Genomic DNA, 16,312 nt, shown 5'->3' with positions numbered 1-16,312 from the left:
CAATACCTGAATTTCAAAACTTTACCTTTTACTCTATTTTTTTATTGTTTTTAGTTGTACCCTCAGTTAGTAAAATAACTTATTTGCATTTTTATTCTCCCTCTTTTAAGCACATATTTCTCTTTTTTTTCTTTTTTTCTTTTTTTTTCTCTCTCCTTTTTCTCTTTCCTCATCCTTCTTCTTCTTCTTCTTATTCGTCCTTTTCTTCTCTTTTTCTCTCTTTTCTTTTTCTCTTTTCTTCTTCTTCCTTCTTTTCATTTTCTCAGCAACTTTTTGTTTTTCGTCTTTTTCTTTTTGCTAATTATGAATGAGTTTAAGAGATAATATGATGAGTGATAGATGAAAAACTTCTTCTTCTTCTTCTTTTTCTTCTTCTTCATCTTCTTCTTCTTTCTTTCTTTCTATGTTGTTTTAAATTAGGCCAAATCCTCAAAAAATACCAAACCTTTTCGATTTGTGTCAGTTATAGCCAAACCTTTCAAAATTGTCAAATATAACCCGTTTTTGAATATTGTGTTTCTTTTATAGCCAGTTTTAAATATGAGCGGTTCACTTGCCAGCGTGTCATCCACGCAAGCCGTGACTAAGCAAAACGACGTCGTATTATAGATGACATGGCATATTTTTATTCAAACCGAACCTCTGGTTGAATCATAAGAAAACCTAACCAAACATCAACCCACGCCCAAAAAGGAAAAAAGAAACGCTGCGTTTTGATTTAGTAAACCCTTGCGCTTCCTCTTCTTCTCTAATAATTATCGATTCTGGAACAAAAAAAACCCTAACTCTTATCAATTCTCTGAATTTTCTCATCTCACATCCCTTTTTCTTCTCTTTTATGAAAGTTGTTTTCCTTCATTTGTTCATCGTGAAACGTAGATAACTCGTTCTTGTCGATTTTTTGAAATTTCTATTGCACCAAAAATGTCTTCCTTGTCTGAATCGTCGCGTGTTATGGAAAATACGATTGAAGAGTCCTTCAATTACCCTTCTAATAAGGTTAGGGGCAACTGTAAACATGGAAGATTGTACCTATTCACTTCGTGGACTAAATTAAATCCTGGGAGAAGATTTTTGAGATGTTGCAAATATAAGGTTAGTGTAATGTGAATGTTTTTTTTAATTTGAATTTATATTCATGGTTGTATAATTGCGAACTTTGGATTCTGCAAAATTTGGGTTTTTAAAAATTAGGGAAAAATTAGGGTTTGAAAAATATTAGTTCTTCAAAATTAGGGCAAAATTAGGGTTCTGCAGAGTTAGGCAAAGATGAAGTCATAAACAACTAATTGGATGAAGTCATTAGGGAAATGTTTTTGTTGCCAAATAAAATCATAAAAACAATTAGGGTAATATCTATGTTGCCACTACAAGTAATATGAATCTATAGGTTCATAATGATTTTGTTAAAGAGGGGTTACATTATTCTGATTATGAAGATGTTAATTTATAGACATTTTTATTGATTTCTTAGGTTAATTTAGTTGTATTATAGTTTTAAACAGGTATGTGTGTAAACCTTCATTTGTTCACTTGTTTCAATTGATACTATAGTATATTTGATATAGACAGTAGATCATTGTGGTGCATTTCAATGGTACGATGAAGAAGTTTCGACAGAGTTCGTATTCAAGTTTGGCGTGTTGTTGGACAAAATCAAAGTGATGACTGATCAAGTGGATAAACAGGAGGTTCTAATTGCAGAAAAGAATAGGCAAATTTCAAGAATGGAAGAGGCACACAATTCTGTAGCACAAGTGTTTGAGAAGATGATTGCCGAGCGAGATATGCTACTTGAAGAAATTCGGAGGCTAAAAACTAATTACGGAGGTTCAGAGAGTTATGGCAGGTTTTGCAAGTGGATGCTACTATTATTCTGTATTTATGCTTTGTGTTTATATGTATTTTCAAGTAATGAAAATCAGTTTTTGTACTTACCTTAGTGAAGGTGTTCGTTTGTATTTCTGTTGTTCCCTCTGGAATGTGGTTTTAACATGGGAGTTGGAAGTGGGTTGTAGGGATTGTTTGTTATAAAGGTTAACTAACTTATTTGTAGTGTAAGGAATATGATTTTAAGTATCTTGTGTTTGTTACTAGTATCTTGTACTGAATTATATGTACCTTGTATTAGAATTTTACATACAGCTCTACAAAGCATGAATAATTATACAAACATTTTACATACAGCTCCTCCCAAGCATTTTTAGCTCATTTACATTAGAAAACATTTCTTAAATAATTATACTAATATAAAAAGAACACATTATATAATTGGCACTTCAAATATTCACTTATAAACTTTGAACAGTTTGCTCTTTTCTGTTCGTCAATCTGGAATTACCACATATATAGCTTGTTTATAAATAATTGTAAGCGTCCAAAACCCAAAATATAGCTTGTTTCTAAATACTCACAAGCATTTTAAACCTATAATAGAAGCTTGTTTTAAATAATTACAAGCACTTAAACTAAATATAGCTTGTTTCTGTATAATTACAAGCATCCAAAACCAAAAATGTGGGGCTTCATATTGAGCATCAACACTTAATTTTCATCCTGGCGTAAGGTTGTGTTGTTGGTGGAACCTTGTGAACCCTTCGATAGATTAACACTTCCTCTTGGTCTGCCTCTTCCTCTCTTGTTGGCTGTAAGTGCAGCAATAGTAGCACTAGATCCATAAACAAAGTTGGTTTTGCCCTTGTCAGCTGGCTGAGGTAACACAAAAATACAAGTGAACATACAATAAACCACACAATATTCAGTTACACTAACCATATACTACCAGAATAACGATGAAAATAAAAAAATTAGATTGACTTACCCTAGAATATATACTACCAGATTCAGTCATTATCCTAAGACCAACACCTTTTCGGACCTGTTTGTGAAACCAACAACATTAATACATATTTGTGAAAGATACAAGTTAACATACAATAACTAGCAATTTTACACTAATATTATAAAAATATAAGACAAGGACTTGAAATGCTAACCTGACGCTTATCTCTCTGAATCTGAGCCTTTAGGACTGCGTTTGCAATTATAGCCTCATTACTCTGACTTGTTGAAATGCCTTGTTGATAAGCAGAAGCATAAGCACCTTTTCCACGAGCCTTGACTCCAGAAGTAGAAGAAGTTGAAGCCTTTCCGTTATTTTTGGCAGAAGAAGTAGAAGCCTGTCCGGGCCTTCCTTCCCGCTTCGGCCTACCCGGTCGACCCTTCATATAACAATAGGGTATACATAAATTATAATGAGAATATATACCCCCAAAAAAATGACAAACAGCTTGTAAAACAGAATTATGACATACCTTAGGTGGCCTTGGAGTGGGACTCTTGTCAATATTTGGACATCCCCGTACGTTGTGCCCCTCACAAAGACAATGCTTACAAGTCATTGTCATTCCTTGCCTACCTTTCGGTTCTTCATCTGCATCTCTCTTTCTTTTCTTCTTTGGTCGCCCTGGCATCTTCCTATGGGGTGGTGGTATTATAGGATATCCAGAGACTTCCGGCCACATGTTGGATCCATTAATAGGCTGGATTGAAAATTCATAAGCTTTGAAATATTGTTCTCTCTTGTTGCAGTCATCAACATAGTCCACAACGTTATGGCGCATGTAATTAATACAAGCTAGCGCATGACTACATGGTATACCAGTTAGCTGCCAAGCTCCACATGCGCATGTTTTATGTGTGAGGTTAACAACAAACTGGTATTCCCCACACATCACTTGAAATGCGCCTTTTGCTGGTTTTGCAGTGCAGAATTTTGTAAACTTCTGATTCTTGTCAATCTTTTGCCTAATCCTCGGACAAAGATCTTCATGATGCTTAACCATCAGCTCATGCTTGGCATACATTCTTTCCATTAATGTCGTCCGAATCTCTTCGAGCATATGGATGGCTTGCAACTGTCGTGCTTTGCAGATGTATCCATTAAAGGTCTCAACTAAATTGCTGGTTATCGCATCACATAGTGGCGTCGTTCTTACAAATGACTTGCAAAACACTTTTGGACTTTGTTTGATGAAATCATCATAGGCTATAACACTCTTTTTTTTTAAAATCTCCAGGTGCTTCTTATACTCCGGCTCATTTGTCGCATTCACGACATTCCAAAATATTCTTTTCAGCTCAGGACCTTTATTATTCTTTTTCCAATTAGCATAAATATGGCGCGCACAGTTTCTATGCTCCGCAAATGGTACCCGTTTGCATATAGCATTTTTCAATCCCTGTTAATATCATAAACAAGTTGTAATTGAAGCTTAAATAGCCTTACAATTTAAATTCAACCAAAATAGACTATTTAAACTCAACCAAAATATACAACCTGTCACATGAAACTAAGATGAAAAAATGGTTTAAGAAAAGGTTTAAACAAGGTTAGTTTCATGTGAAAGTTTTTAAATGACAAAACAGATTTTAGCAGTCACACTAATTTGAATGAAATCTACATAAGTAAATGTACCTTTTGCTGGTCACTAACAAGTGTCAACCCATATCCATCATCGTAACGCAAATCATCCATTAGCAGTTCTAGAAACCAAGTCCAAGTTTCTTCATTTTCAGCTTCAACAATGGCCCATGCCACAGGAAACATCTGGTTGTTCCCGTCACGGCCTACCGCACTAAGTAGTGCTCCTGCCACAATTGTTTTCAGAAAACAGCCATCAACGCATAAAATAGGTCTACATCCAGCCAAAAACCCTTTCTTCAAGCCCGAGAATCCGACGTAGTACCTCTGAAATATAGGAGCCCCATTATTTGGATCATGTATAAAAAAGAACCTAAATAAGCCCTCCTTATCTACCCGCTTCAGCTCCGCATCATACGCCCTAAATTTTTCATAATGGCTCTCGAGAGACCCCTGGATAATATACATTGCAATATCCCTAGCTCTGTAGCAGGTTGACTTTGACACTGTAAGCCCATTGTATTTTTGCTTTATATCAAGGATCATGTCATTGGGTGCGTACGACGGATTTCTACGAAATCTCTGAATGAATTCTTTTGCAACCCATTCTGATGTAGCTTGCCTATTTATTAGTGCTCTGTGACAAGTATGCTTACTCTCCAACTTTCTAATTCTGAATGTTTTTTCAGAATTTATTCTTGATGCATACAGCCTCCAAATGCAGCCATCGCTACAAACACCCTCTATTCTATCAGAAGCACTCCTTGCCCACCTAACATTATGCCCATTCAGAATTGACCACTGTTGTACTGCATTCTGCAATTGATCTTTAGTGGTAAAGCGCATGTGAACCTGAAAATCTAAATCCTCGTGGTTGCACTTAGGGTTATAGTAAATACGTCGACGTTTCTTCTTAACCCGTATTTGTAAATCGTCCTCATCACTACTTGACGGTGTTTCTAACCCATCATCAGTCTCCGCATAATCACTCCATATCTCTTCACGGCTAATTTCAGCACTTACACATCCTTCCCCACATTCTTTATCCTCATTAAACACACCACCAGGGGCTTCAAGCATGTCATCTAACCCTAAACCTTCAATAGTATCCATCACCGATCTGCGAAACGTCCTATTGTTCAGCCTAGCAGCTAAGTACTCTTCATCAGACTCATTAAGAATATCATTCTCATCATCTTCATCACTCACTTGTTCATTGTCAGCCATGTACAACATTCCATCATCGAAATGTATTTCTTCCTGCCCTTGTGTATCTACCTCATTTTCAGTAAGTATTTGAGTACAATCAGTTAATTCCATAGAGGCCCTGCCAATCACATTATCACAAATAATAAGCATATGTATCGTACAATAGATAATCAATTACAAAGCAAACAATATAAGGATGATGGTTGTAAACAATTGAAATATAGTTACACGTATAAATATATAATATAGAAGAAGCAATGATAAAAATATAATGGGCAATTTGGTAAGCTAAATGAAGATAAAGGCAAAAAAAATCAATTGTTAGATTTTTGAATGTTGACAGACTTGCACATGTAATGTAAAAAAAAGAATTTCTTAATCAACACATGTAATATTAAGATAAATAAATATATAAAAAGAAAAACAAATAAGCATATGTAATATATAGGCTAATTGTTGTTTTGCTTGTCTGGAAAATCATATTTTATATACAATTCTCTTTTGTTGTTTTGTATGAAATGAGTACACATACATGGGTTTGGGACAAAGTATGAATTAAATTATGTCCTCACAATTTGAGAAGCTTTGGCTATATTTTTTAAAGTGGTTTTTTAAAAGTGGACATAATGTGATGCATCTTATAAACTGAGTACAAAATTCAAAAAATCTAATTGCATCAGTTAATAATACTCATATGGAAACCTACAGATTCTAAAGAAAGGTAATTAAAAACCTACAGCTAAAAACCTTAGAAAACAAAGTATTGTTAAAAGGGAAAGAAACATAACACTAAAACAACTGATTAACCATTGCGAAGTGAAACAAAGTTTAAAAATTAACTTACCTATAATCCTTTGGTCTTCCAGTCGCCATTTTTTTCAGAAACAAAAAAAAGAGGGGATATAAGATGAGAAAAAACACGGCATTTGCAGTAGTGATCAATCAATAGATTTTTTGTTTAAGATTGGATATGAGATGAGAAAATTCAGAGAATTGATAAGAGTTAGGGTTTTTTTTTTGTTTCAGAATCGATAGTTATTAGAGAAGAAGAAGAAGCGCAAGGGTTTACTAAAACAAAACGCAGCGTTTCTTTTTTCTTTTTGGGCGTGGGTTGATGTTTGGTTATGTTGTTTTATGATTCAACCAGAGGTTCGGTTTGAATAAAAATATGCCATGTCATCTATGATACGACGTCGTTTTGCTTAGTCACGGCTTGCGTGGATGACACGCTGGCAAGTGAACCGCTCATATTTAAAATTGGCTATAAAAGAAACACAATATTCAAAAACGGGTTATATTTGACAATTTTAAAAGGTTTGGCTATAACTGACACAAATCGAAAAGGTTTGGTATTTTTTGAGGATTTGGCCTTTAAATTATTGTAGTATCGTTTTTTGGAGTTTTTTTTAAATTTTTTTAAAAAAATGTCATTTTTTTCATTAATGATGTTTTTACCTGCTTTTCAAACGTTTTTAATTAATTTTAAAAATCGTTTGAAACTGTTTTTTCAAAACTGTTTTATATTGTTTGAAACTTTTATAAACGGTTTAAAACTGTTTTATACTGTTGGAAACTGTGTTAAAACTGTTATTTTTAGACTATTTGAAAGTGTTTTTTATAAACTGATTTAGACTGTTTGTGACCTTTGTATACGGTTTGAAACTCTTTTATACTGTTCGAAACTTTTGTAAACGGTTTGAAACTATTTTTTAAAACTGTTTGAAACTGTTATTTTTTAGACTGTTTAAAAGTGTTTTTTAGAAACTGTTTTAGACTGTTTGAGACCTTTGTAAACAGTTTGAAACTGCATTTGAAACTGTTTGAAACCATTTTTAATTTATTTGATACTGTTAGAAACTAAACTATACTTTATTTCATATACTCATAAACTGTTTTATTTAGTTTGTTACTGTTTGCAACAGATTTATACATTTCGAATCATATATTAATTCAAGGGTTAATTACATATAAAATCACCACCTTTACACGAAATTGCAAAAATAACACGACTTTTAAAACGTGGCAAAGGCACTACCTTTCATTTCTTTTCAAAAATAACACGGGCACATTTTTAAAGGCATTTTTGCTGACGTGGCGTGACATGTGGCACTCTCATCGGGTGTCCAAGTCAGCAAAATTTTATCAAAAAACGTGCCCATGTTGTTTTTAAAAAGAAATGAAAGGTGATGCCCTGAATTGACACATTTTAAAGGTCGTGTTATTTTTGAAAATTCGTGTAAAGGTAGTGATTTTATATGTAATTAACCCTTAATTCAATTTTCATGAAACATATCATTGCAACTGTTATCAACTATTGTAAACACAAATAAAATAAAACATGAACTATTTGAATCTGATATTATAGAACACTAAAAGAATATAAACGAATGAAACAGTTTGCAATTGTTATTACGTTTTCAACTATTTAAACATCTTGAAAATCTTTGAAACCTAATTAAACATACTGAAACTGTAAAATAATTTGATTGAACAATTTCACATCCTTTTTTACTGAATCCGCAGTTTTTATTGATCGTAATATATGAATTTGAATAATGAAGCAGTAATTCGAAAAATATCTGACAGAATATTGAAAAAGGAAATAATGAAATTTGAGAGAATTTGAGATCTGAAAAAGAAAAGAAAAGCTGAGCTGAAAGTTTTGAGGAGGAAGAAGAAGTTTATTACAATAAAAACAAGTGGAGTAATTTTTAGGTATAAAAATAAATAGGACAGGGTATAAAAATAATTGGCTGACACGGGGTAGGTAGGTAAGTTAAGTCCAAAATTTGTGGTAGGTAATTGCTAATAATTTTTTTATTTAGGTAATTCCCTAAATCTCTCTAAAATAAACATTCTTTAATGGATCAAAATTTCTAAGTTCAAGTGAACTTGAAGGGTCATGTCATTCAATTTACACCATTCATTCATTCTTTCTCTCTTTAATTTTTTTTTGTTTTTGATAAATGATGATTATATTAGCTCGACCACAAGTAGTGCAAGGCAAAAAACGAAAACACTAGCTTGAAAAGAACAAATCTAGTGATTTAAATACATCATTACCACTATAAAAGAAACTCGGATTATGACACTTAAAGTGAATCACAGCCCTGCTAATATACACATTCATTAAGTCTCTAAAAATACTTGTCCTCCGCCCATAAATACTAATTTATAATTTATGGTTTTAATTTTTATTTTAATAAAATTTCTTTGTTATGTGGTTTTCGATATATGAATCTTATCGTTTTTATGTATGATTTTTTTTATGATTTTATGTAATTGTTGTGGTTTGTTTCTTAGATTTTTCAAGAATCTCTAGTAATTATTTGGGTTTTAAAGTCAATTTCTTATAACTCTAAGATTTTGCAAGGTTATCTATCTAACTTTTAATAATCTCATTGACAAAGATGATCGGTAATACTAAGTTTTACCGGATCAAGCGGGTCGAGCATGTGGCCGATTAATTGGAGAAAAAGGCAAATCAAAGTACCCGCTCCAATACAACTTTTGCTTCTTGCTTAGTCAATATTAGCGATTCGCACTTCCAATTTTCTTGTTGCTTGTATTTTGTGGCGTTTGTTAGTATTTTATTCTTTAGATTAAAATCGAAAGAGTATATACTATTTTTATTGTATGACTTTTTTTTGTAATATTAATCTTCATCAATGGATTTTATCTTTGTAAAAAATGGTATAGGTTCGTTTAACTAAAATTATGCTTTTTTTTGATATATACTATTCATTACAAAAATGAATGGTATAAATTCATTAAACATGACCTCTCAAATTCACTTGAACTTGAAGAAATCCTAAGTCTACTTTAATCCGATTGTTAATTAAAATTACTCCATCTTTGTCTCAAAAGCCTCAGTCAATATCATCACGCCATCACAATCGTTACTATCATCAAAATCGTTACTATCATCAGAAACCCTCAATGATATTTTTTATTTTAAAGAATATTTTTAAATTAAATAACATTTTTAATAATGAAGAGCGCTTCTAAATTATATCCATTTAACTTTTTAAATTTTATAATAATAGTGTTTGAAATTAAAAAAATTAGCAAGGAGTACAAAAAGAGATAATAAGGATACACATCTATTGTTATTTTTAAAACTAGATAATTTCTTGGAGCATATATTTACAGTTATACTTTTTAGGAATAATTACTAACTCTCTCATGATTTTAGGTCATAGTCACTAGTTCCTTCATTATTATAAAAACTCAATTGCTTACCTCATGGCATTTGATTAAATTAACTATTACCATTTTCTGTTAGTTACCTATGTTATTTGACTTAATTAAAGAGTCTAATTAACAAAGAATGTTTTAAAATAATTTTAAATTACTTATCAAATCGTAACATTTTTATAAATATTTTCATTTATTAAAATAAGATTATAAAATAATTTTTTTATCAATTCAAATGTATAGAAATGACAATTTTTTAGTTTAACTCACGAATGGCTAGAAACAATTTCAAATATTTCAAGATGGACTAAACTAGCCAATTTTGAAACATTTGGTTATACTGACAAACTCCGCAAATGTTTGGTACTTTATTGAGATTAACCCTATCTTATTTGCCAATGTTAAAAAAAAAAATCAATTGATTATCGCAAAATTTACAGGTTATACCATATAAAAAGACAAAGTATTTATTAAAATATTAACTTATTTGTCTCTTTACAAACAATACTATTATTTTAAAAATATTATCTCTTCATCTTATTCGTTTCTTATTTTTTTCAAATTTCAATTTCTTTCTCTTTCTCCATTAATGTCCACCACCACCATTAACCTTCACCTTATAAACTTTACCGCCACCCTATGTCATGTGTTGTCGCCGGCGCTCGCTGCTCCTCCATTCTGCCGCCGTCTGCTGCACCTCCACACTACCGCCTACTGCTCCTCCTCCACGATGCCGCTCGTTGATCGCCATTTCTTTTACAGCCCTTTGCTCTCCAGCCTCCACAATGATGCCGCTTTGTTCATTTTTTAAAAAAACATATATAATTCGTATTATATACGGATTATATATAATAAAATTGTATATATATATATATTATCAAATTTATATACGAAATTTGTATTTAATGTATACAAAATCATACTTTTATATACAAAAAGATATTATTTTTGTAAATATTTTTAAAAAGATAATATTGTTTATAAAAAGAATTTTGATATTGTATTTTTATAAATATTTTCTATTTTTCCGGTATTTGTGTGAAAACCCCATTATCAACACAATATCAACAACATTGTAATATTATAATAATTCAACAATCAGCCATCATCGAATCGTGTTGCAGAATTAAAAAAAACATAAAAATAACATATTTTTATTTTACAAAATCACAAAATTATTTTATATAACATGAAAATATAATATTTATACATGTTTAATGATAAAAAATTATTGTTATATAAAAATAGTAAACAAAACGAAAGAAAGTTATAGAGCTAAAATGAAAAAGAAGATGAGAAGCAATGAACTTTAGATCTGATGAAATTAAAATAGAAAACGACGATAGTAACAACGAGCGGAGATAATGGATTCGATAGTTACAACAATCGGAGAAAATGATTTAATGGCGAGACAAAGGTGGAACTGCGGAGACGGAGCGCGAAAAACAGATCTAAAGACGCTGATTTACAAAATTTAAAAGTGGAATGCATCTAATGATGGAATAGAAGGAGAAGTTGCGTGAAAGATGAGTTGAGAGAGAAAGAAAACAAAAATTTGAAAAGAAAAAAAGCTATTGAAATTACGAGGATTTGTTGGTATAAAGGGTAGTTATATAAACCGTATAAAAGTAATGAATTTATCTGTGTATAGTATTTCTGCGATATGAAAATATAGACGTATTTTTGCAAACCAAATTAAAATATTGGTTATTTTTGTATTTTTTATAGTATAAAAAAAATTAAAATATAATTTTTTAAACGATAATAAAAAAAATAATGTTGAAAAAATAAATATTTTGTCTAAAAAGTCCAAAAAGAAAATAAGTAGGAGTTAGATTGAGCAGGAAGGAAATACTAAAAAAACAAAAAGGTGAAGAATATGATGATAATGGGATTAGGGGGAGGAGGGACGCCATTGATGAGAATGAACAAGATCATAATCCGAGATCTTGCATTTGCTCCTCCACTTTCTCTCCTCTACAATCACCACCTTCGTCGGACTAGGAGCTACTCGCTGTCTGTCAAGGCTTCTGCTGCCACCGGTGAAGACAATGTTAGAGTCCGATTCGCACCGTCGCCAACTGGCAATCTTCACGTCGGCGGCGCTAGAACTGCCCTTTTCAACTACCTCTTTGCTAGGTTTACTCCCTCTACTTTTATTTATTCCAAATTAGTCCATATTTTGTTTACTCTACTTTAATTGCAAACTCAATTGCAGGTCTAAAGGAGGGAAATTAGTGTTGAGGATTGAGGATACTGACTTGGAAAGGTCTACTAAACAATCTGAGGACGCTTTGCTTCGTGACCTTACTTGGCTCGGCCTTCATTGGGATGAAGGTATGCTAATGCTAATGCTCCTCTGTTTTGTGTTTCATTTTCACCCTTTTAGGTTTTAATTTACCTATGATTCTCTGTGTTTCTAACTTCCAGGCCCGGAAATTGGCGGCGACTACGGCCCTTATCGACAGTCTGAAAGAAATTCTCTATATAAGCAATATGCTGACAAGCTTTTGGAGTCTGGCCATGCTTATCGTTGTTTCTGTTCCAATGAGGTAATGTACTTTTTACCTTTCTATCTGCTAAAAATATTCCAGAATTTCCGTGTTTGTTTGTATCTGTATCGACTCTGGGTCAAATTTTGTTCAACTCATTCTCTTTTATCATAGTTTCACTCCAGGAGCTTGAGAAAATGAAGGAGATTGCTAAATTAAAGCAGTTGCCTCCGGTCTACACTGGAAAGTGGGCCGCTGCTACTGATGAACAAGTACAGGAAGAGCTTTCCAAGGGAACACCTCACACATACAGGTTTCGTGTACCTAAGGAGGGGAGTGTGAAAATTAACGATCTGATTCGAGATGAAGTAAGTTCTGTTCTGCTTATTGTTTTTTAGATGGTCTTATTTTACCTGTTCATACCTAACTCTTTTCCCTTGATTCTCTGCGTCTTTGTCCATTTATATTATTTTACTGACTTTACATCCATATGTGCTTCTTTTTGTTGTCCTACAAATGATTCAAAGTAGGAAAACGGTGGGATTTAATTGCACCTTAGTTCCTGGGTTACATATAAATTAAGGGGCTGGCTGTTCATTGTGCTGAGTGGATATACGTTGTGATTTAGGATTTCACTGCATTATCATTGTTTTGAGTTTACCTCATGTAGTAACTAATTAGTCTGGTGAAGGCTTCATTTTTAGGCTGTCATTACTAAATTTTGTTCACGAAAATCCATAGTTGTAATGTTCTATCATAAAACTATTGTAAATGATTGGACCTTGACCTCAAATGAATTTTCTGAAGGTTAGTTGGAACTTGGATACCCTTGGAGATTTTGTGATTATGAGGAGTAATGGCCAACCTGTGTACAACTTTTGTGTTACTGTTGATGATGCTACCATGGCCATCTCACATGTTTTAAGGTAACGGGTATAGTTCCTATACATATATTTGGGAATATAACTGCTGAAGTATATGTTTGTTCTGTTTACTTCCTTAATGTTATTAATTTTTATTTATGCTGTGGGTTCTGTTTCATCGTTTCCAACTTATTTTGGATGTTGAATTGTATTTTCAGAGCTGAGGAGCATTTACCAAATACTCTAAGACAAGCACTGATATATAAGGTACTACAGACTTATGGAGTATACTTGTAAACACACTTATACACATATGCATATTACTTTACTACATTTGAGGAGAAGCTAATCTTACTGACCATTTTATGGTTATTCCACAGGCTCTTGGATTTCCCATGCCACGTTTCGCACATGTATCTTTAATTCTTGCTCCCGATCGAAGCAAATTGTCAAAACGGCATGGTGCAACTTCAGTGGGTCAGGTACCTCTGAGTTCTGTTGCTTACTGTTGTCGTGGTCATTTCTAGGTTAATAATTTTTGAACAATCTTCTTCTTCCATAGGAATTGCTTATCATTTTCCCATTTTTTAATTTTAAAAGAAATAACAGATGTTTTGAGTAGTCATTAACATTATCTAACAGTTCAGGGAGATGGGATATCTGCCTCAGGCTATGGTGAATTACCTGGCACTTTTAGGTTGGGGAGATGGCACAGAAAATGAATTTTTTACCCTTGAACAACTTGGTTGGTGTTTTACTCGACTCAAATATAGAGTTTTCATGTAGATGTGTTGAATTTTGCTGGTTTAATTTCTGTTATCTTTTCTTGATGCAATTTTACAGTTGAAAAATTCTCAATTGAACGTGTTAACAAAAGCGGTGCCATTTTTGACTCCACTAAGTTAAGGTGAGTCGTAACTCTTCATATGCTCTTTGTTGAAAACAACTTGTCCTTGATAGGCTGGCATTCTAGATTTGTATTCATGTATTGCGTGTAGCTGGAAAGCATGCTCTGAAAGTTGCATTCCATTTTATATTTCATATGTGCATTTTTTCTTCTTTATTAATTCTATTCCAAGTTATAGAATTTTAACTTTCTTTGCCTTATAAAGTATTCTTCCTTTTTAAGCCTTTTTACTTGTAAAACTAAAATAATTTCAACAAATTGGAGGTGGATGAACGGTCAGCATTTAAGGGCACTTTCATCAGAGGAATTAATCAAACTTATTGGTGAAAGCTGGAAAAACTCGGGCATCCTTATGGCATCTGAAGGATCATTTGTAGAAGTAAGGCTCATCTCTTTAAATTGCAATGTCAATTTAATAGACCCTTAATGACAATTCATGCTTTTTAACATAGATATATGTTACTTAACTTGGTAAAAAGTTGAAGTACCTCCTTGAAACAAAAGTAATATGCTTTCGGTTAATAAATTATACTGTATATGATAATCTTTCCTTAGTTAAACAGGTTTCAACAATGTAGGTGTTGCATTGAGTTTTAGTATATTACGACATTGATCTGTCTGAATAATTGTATAATTTGTTAAATAGGAAGCAGTTCAGCTGCTTAAGGATGGGATTGACTTGGCAACTGATTCAGACAAAGCACTATCAAACTTGTTATCTTATCCCTTACATGCTACTTTAGTGAGGTAATTCTTGAAATTTTTCCAAATCTTGAGTTTTATTATGTTAGTATATGGCATCATTTATGGCCTTTATGATTTTAGTCTTCTGGTTGGAAATTCTGTCTACTTTATTTTTCAAGGTGAAAATGCTGTTGAGAGATGTAGAGACCATAGGTTTTGTGTCTCGAATATAGTTTTAGATTGTCTGTGTCATATAAAGAAGATTATTTTTTTGCTCTTGAACAACTTGACCAACTGTTGGTTGGCTTCGTCAGGACCTTGGGGTATATTGAGTTTGTTGTTTCATTTTAAAGATCAGTCTAGTGTAATTCTTCCTTTAGAATGTGAATGAATATTATAGAAGTTGAATCTCCCTTAAGTTTTTGAATGTTCTGTTAACTTTATTCATCATGATATCTTCCCGAGTTATTTTGAAGTATAGAATTTGGGAGTCTCTTCTAATGACATTGCCAAGTAAATATCGTGTTTGGAAATTTTGGTTAGCTAACTTTGTCTGTACAATATGCAGTCCAGAAGGTAAGGCTGTTGTAGATGATAAGCTTTCTGAAGTTTCTTCCAGCCTTTTAGCCGCATATGATAGTGGTGAAATCCTAAGTGCATTAGAAGAAGGCCCTTCAGGTTGGCAGAAGTGGGTGAAAACCTTCGGCAAATCTTTGAAACGCAAGGTCGACACTGTTTCTATTGATAGAATAAAGACAAAAACAGTTTATGGACATGATATATGACTCACTATTTTGTCTATTTTCCAATGGCAGGGTAAATCGCTATTCATGCCACTTAGGCTGTTGTTAACCGGAAAGCTCCATGGTCCAGACATGGGTTCGAGTGTCATCCTACTCCATAAGGCTGGATTGAGCGGCGTTGTTTCCCCACAAGCTGGATTTGTCACATTGAAAGAGAGGTTTGAAATGCTGAGGCAAGTTGACTGGGAAGCACTAAACAAGGATCAACCTTCCTTGGAGTCTGCTGCTGCTGTATCAAATTGAGAATAACATGTTTTGACCTGCTATTTCTTTTGATCTGCTGTCTTTTAAAAAATTTAATGGTGAATGGCATTTGCCATTTGATGTACTAGTGCTAGTGTTGTTGGATAAGCATGTTTCATATGCAATGAGATAAATTTAGAGTACTAATGGGGGTTGATTGCTCCAATTGATGTCAGTTAGCTTGCAATCCCACTGGTTTTTTGAACACACTTATGGTGATATTAAAGTTAGGGCTTTTTACATAAACATCTAATATTTGCAAAAATATATCTTTTATACGGGTAAGAGTTTTCAATATGAAAACTACCATCCACGCTGGAGATTATTACTTTTATACGGAAAAAATATATTTTCTACTCCAAGTCAAATTCTCATAAACCAAATATTTTTCTCTCTCCTCAATTTTCTCTCTCTCAACTCACCTTTTGTTCTTCGCACCAATCCGCCTCCGCTGTTCCATTTCCATCGTTTCTCTTCCATTGTTCCACCTC

At 32.9% G+C, this 16,312-nt stretch overlaps 3 protein-coding genes across 3 annotated transcripts; 2 read left to right on the top strand and 1 right to left on the bottom strand.

Moving 5' to 3' along the window:
• Positions 1-748: 748 nt before the first annotated feature.
• LOC126677152 (uncharacterized) lies at positions 749-2,096 on the top strand. The gene is made up of 2 exons (XM_050371638.2): positions 749-1,095; positions 1,569-2,096. Exons 1-2 carry the CDS (start codon positions 925-927, stop codon positions 1,941-1,943), a joined length of 546 nt encoding a protein of 181 aa, XP_050227595.1. The 5' UTR covers positions 749-924; the 3' UTR covers positions 1,944-2,096.
• A 222-nt stretch (positions 2,097-2,318) lies between these two features.
• Positions 2,319-6,676, bottom strand: LOC126677148 (uncharacterized). Its single transcript, XM_050371630.2, has 6 exons — positions 6,477-6,676; positions 4,478-5,750; positions 3,315-4,241; positions 2,997-3,221; positions 2,822-2,878; positions 2,319-2,709 (listed from the first exon to the last, which is right to left on the bottom strand). Exons 1-6 carry the CDS (start codon positions 6,503-6,505, stop codon positions 2,545-2,547), a joined length of 2,676 nt encoding a protein of 891 aa, XP_050227587.1. The 5' UTR covers positions 6,506-6,676; the 3' UTR covers positions 2,319-2,544.
• A 4,992-nt stretch (positions 6,677-11,668) lies between these two features.
• Positions 11,669-15,996, top strand: LOC126677149 (glutamate--tRNA ligase, chloroplastic/mitochondrial). Its single transcript, XM_050371631.2, has 13 exons — positions 11,669-11,968; positions 12,048-12,166; positions 12,260-12,381; positions 12,507-12,689; positions 13,129-13,247; positions 13,403-13,451; positions 13,565-13,666; positions 13,827-13,929; positions 14,028-14,091; positions 14,356-14,470; positions 14,738-14,838; positions 15,344-15,500; positions 15,591-15,996. The coding sequence occupies exons 1-13, from the start codon at positions 11,709-11,711 to the stop codon at positions 15,819-15,821; spliced, it is 1,725 nt and encodes a 574-aa protein (XP_050227588.1). The 5' UTR covers positions 11,669-11,708; the 3' UTR covers positions 15,822-15,996.
• Positions 15,997-16,312: the final 316 nt, after the last annotated feature.

Source organism: Mercurialis annua, linkage group LG4 (assembly GCF_937616625.2).
Source record: "Mercurialis annua linkage group LG4, ddMerAnnu1.2, whole genome shotgun sequence".
Classification (NCBI taxonomy): domain Eukaryota; kingdom Viridiplantae; phylum Streptophyta; class Magnoliopsida; order Malpighiales; family Euphorbiaceae; genus Mercurialis; species Mercurialis annua.
Note: the sequence above shows the minus strand (reverse complement) of the source record. Positions and strands in the feature narration are given on the sequence as shown.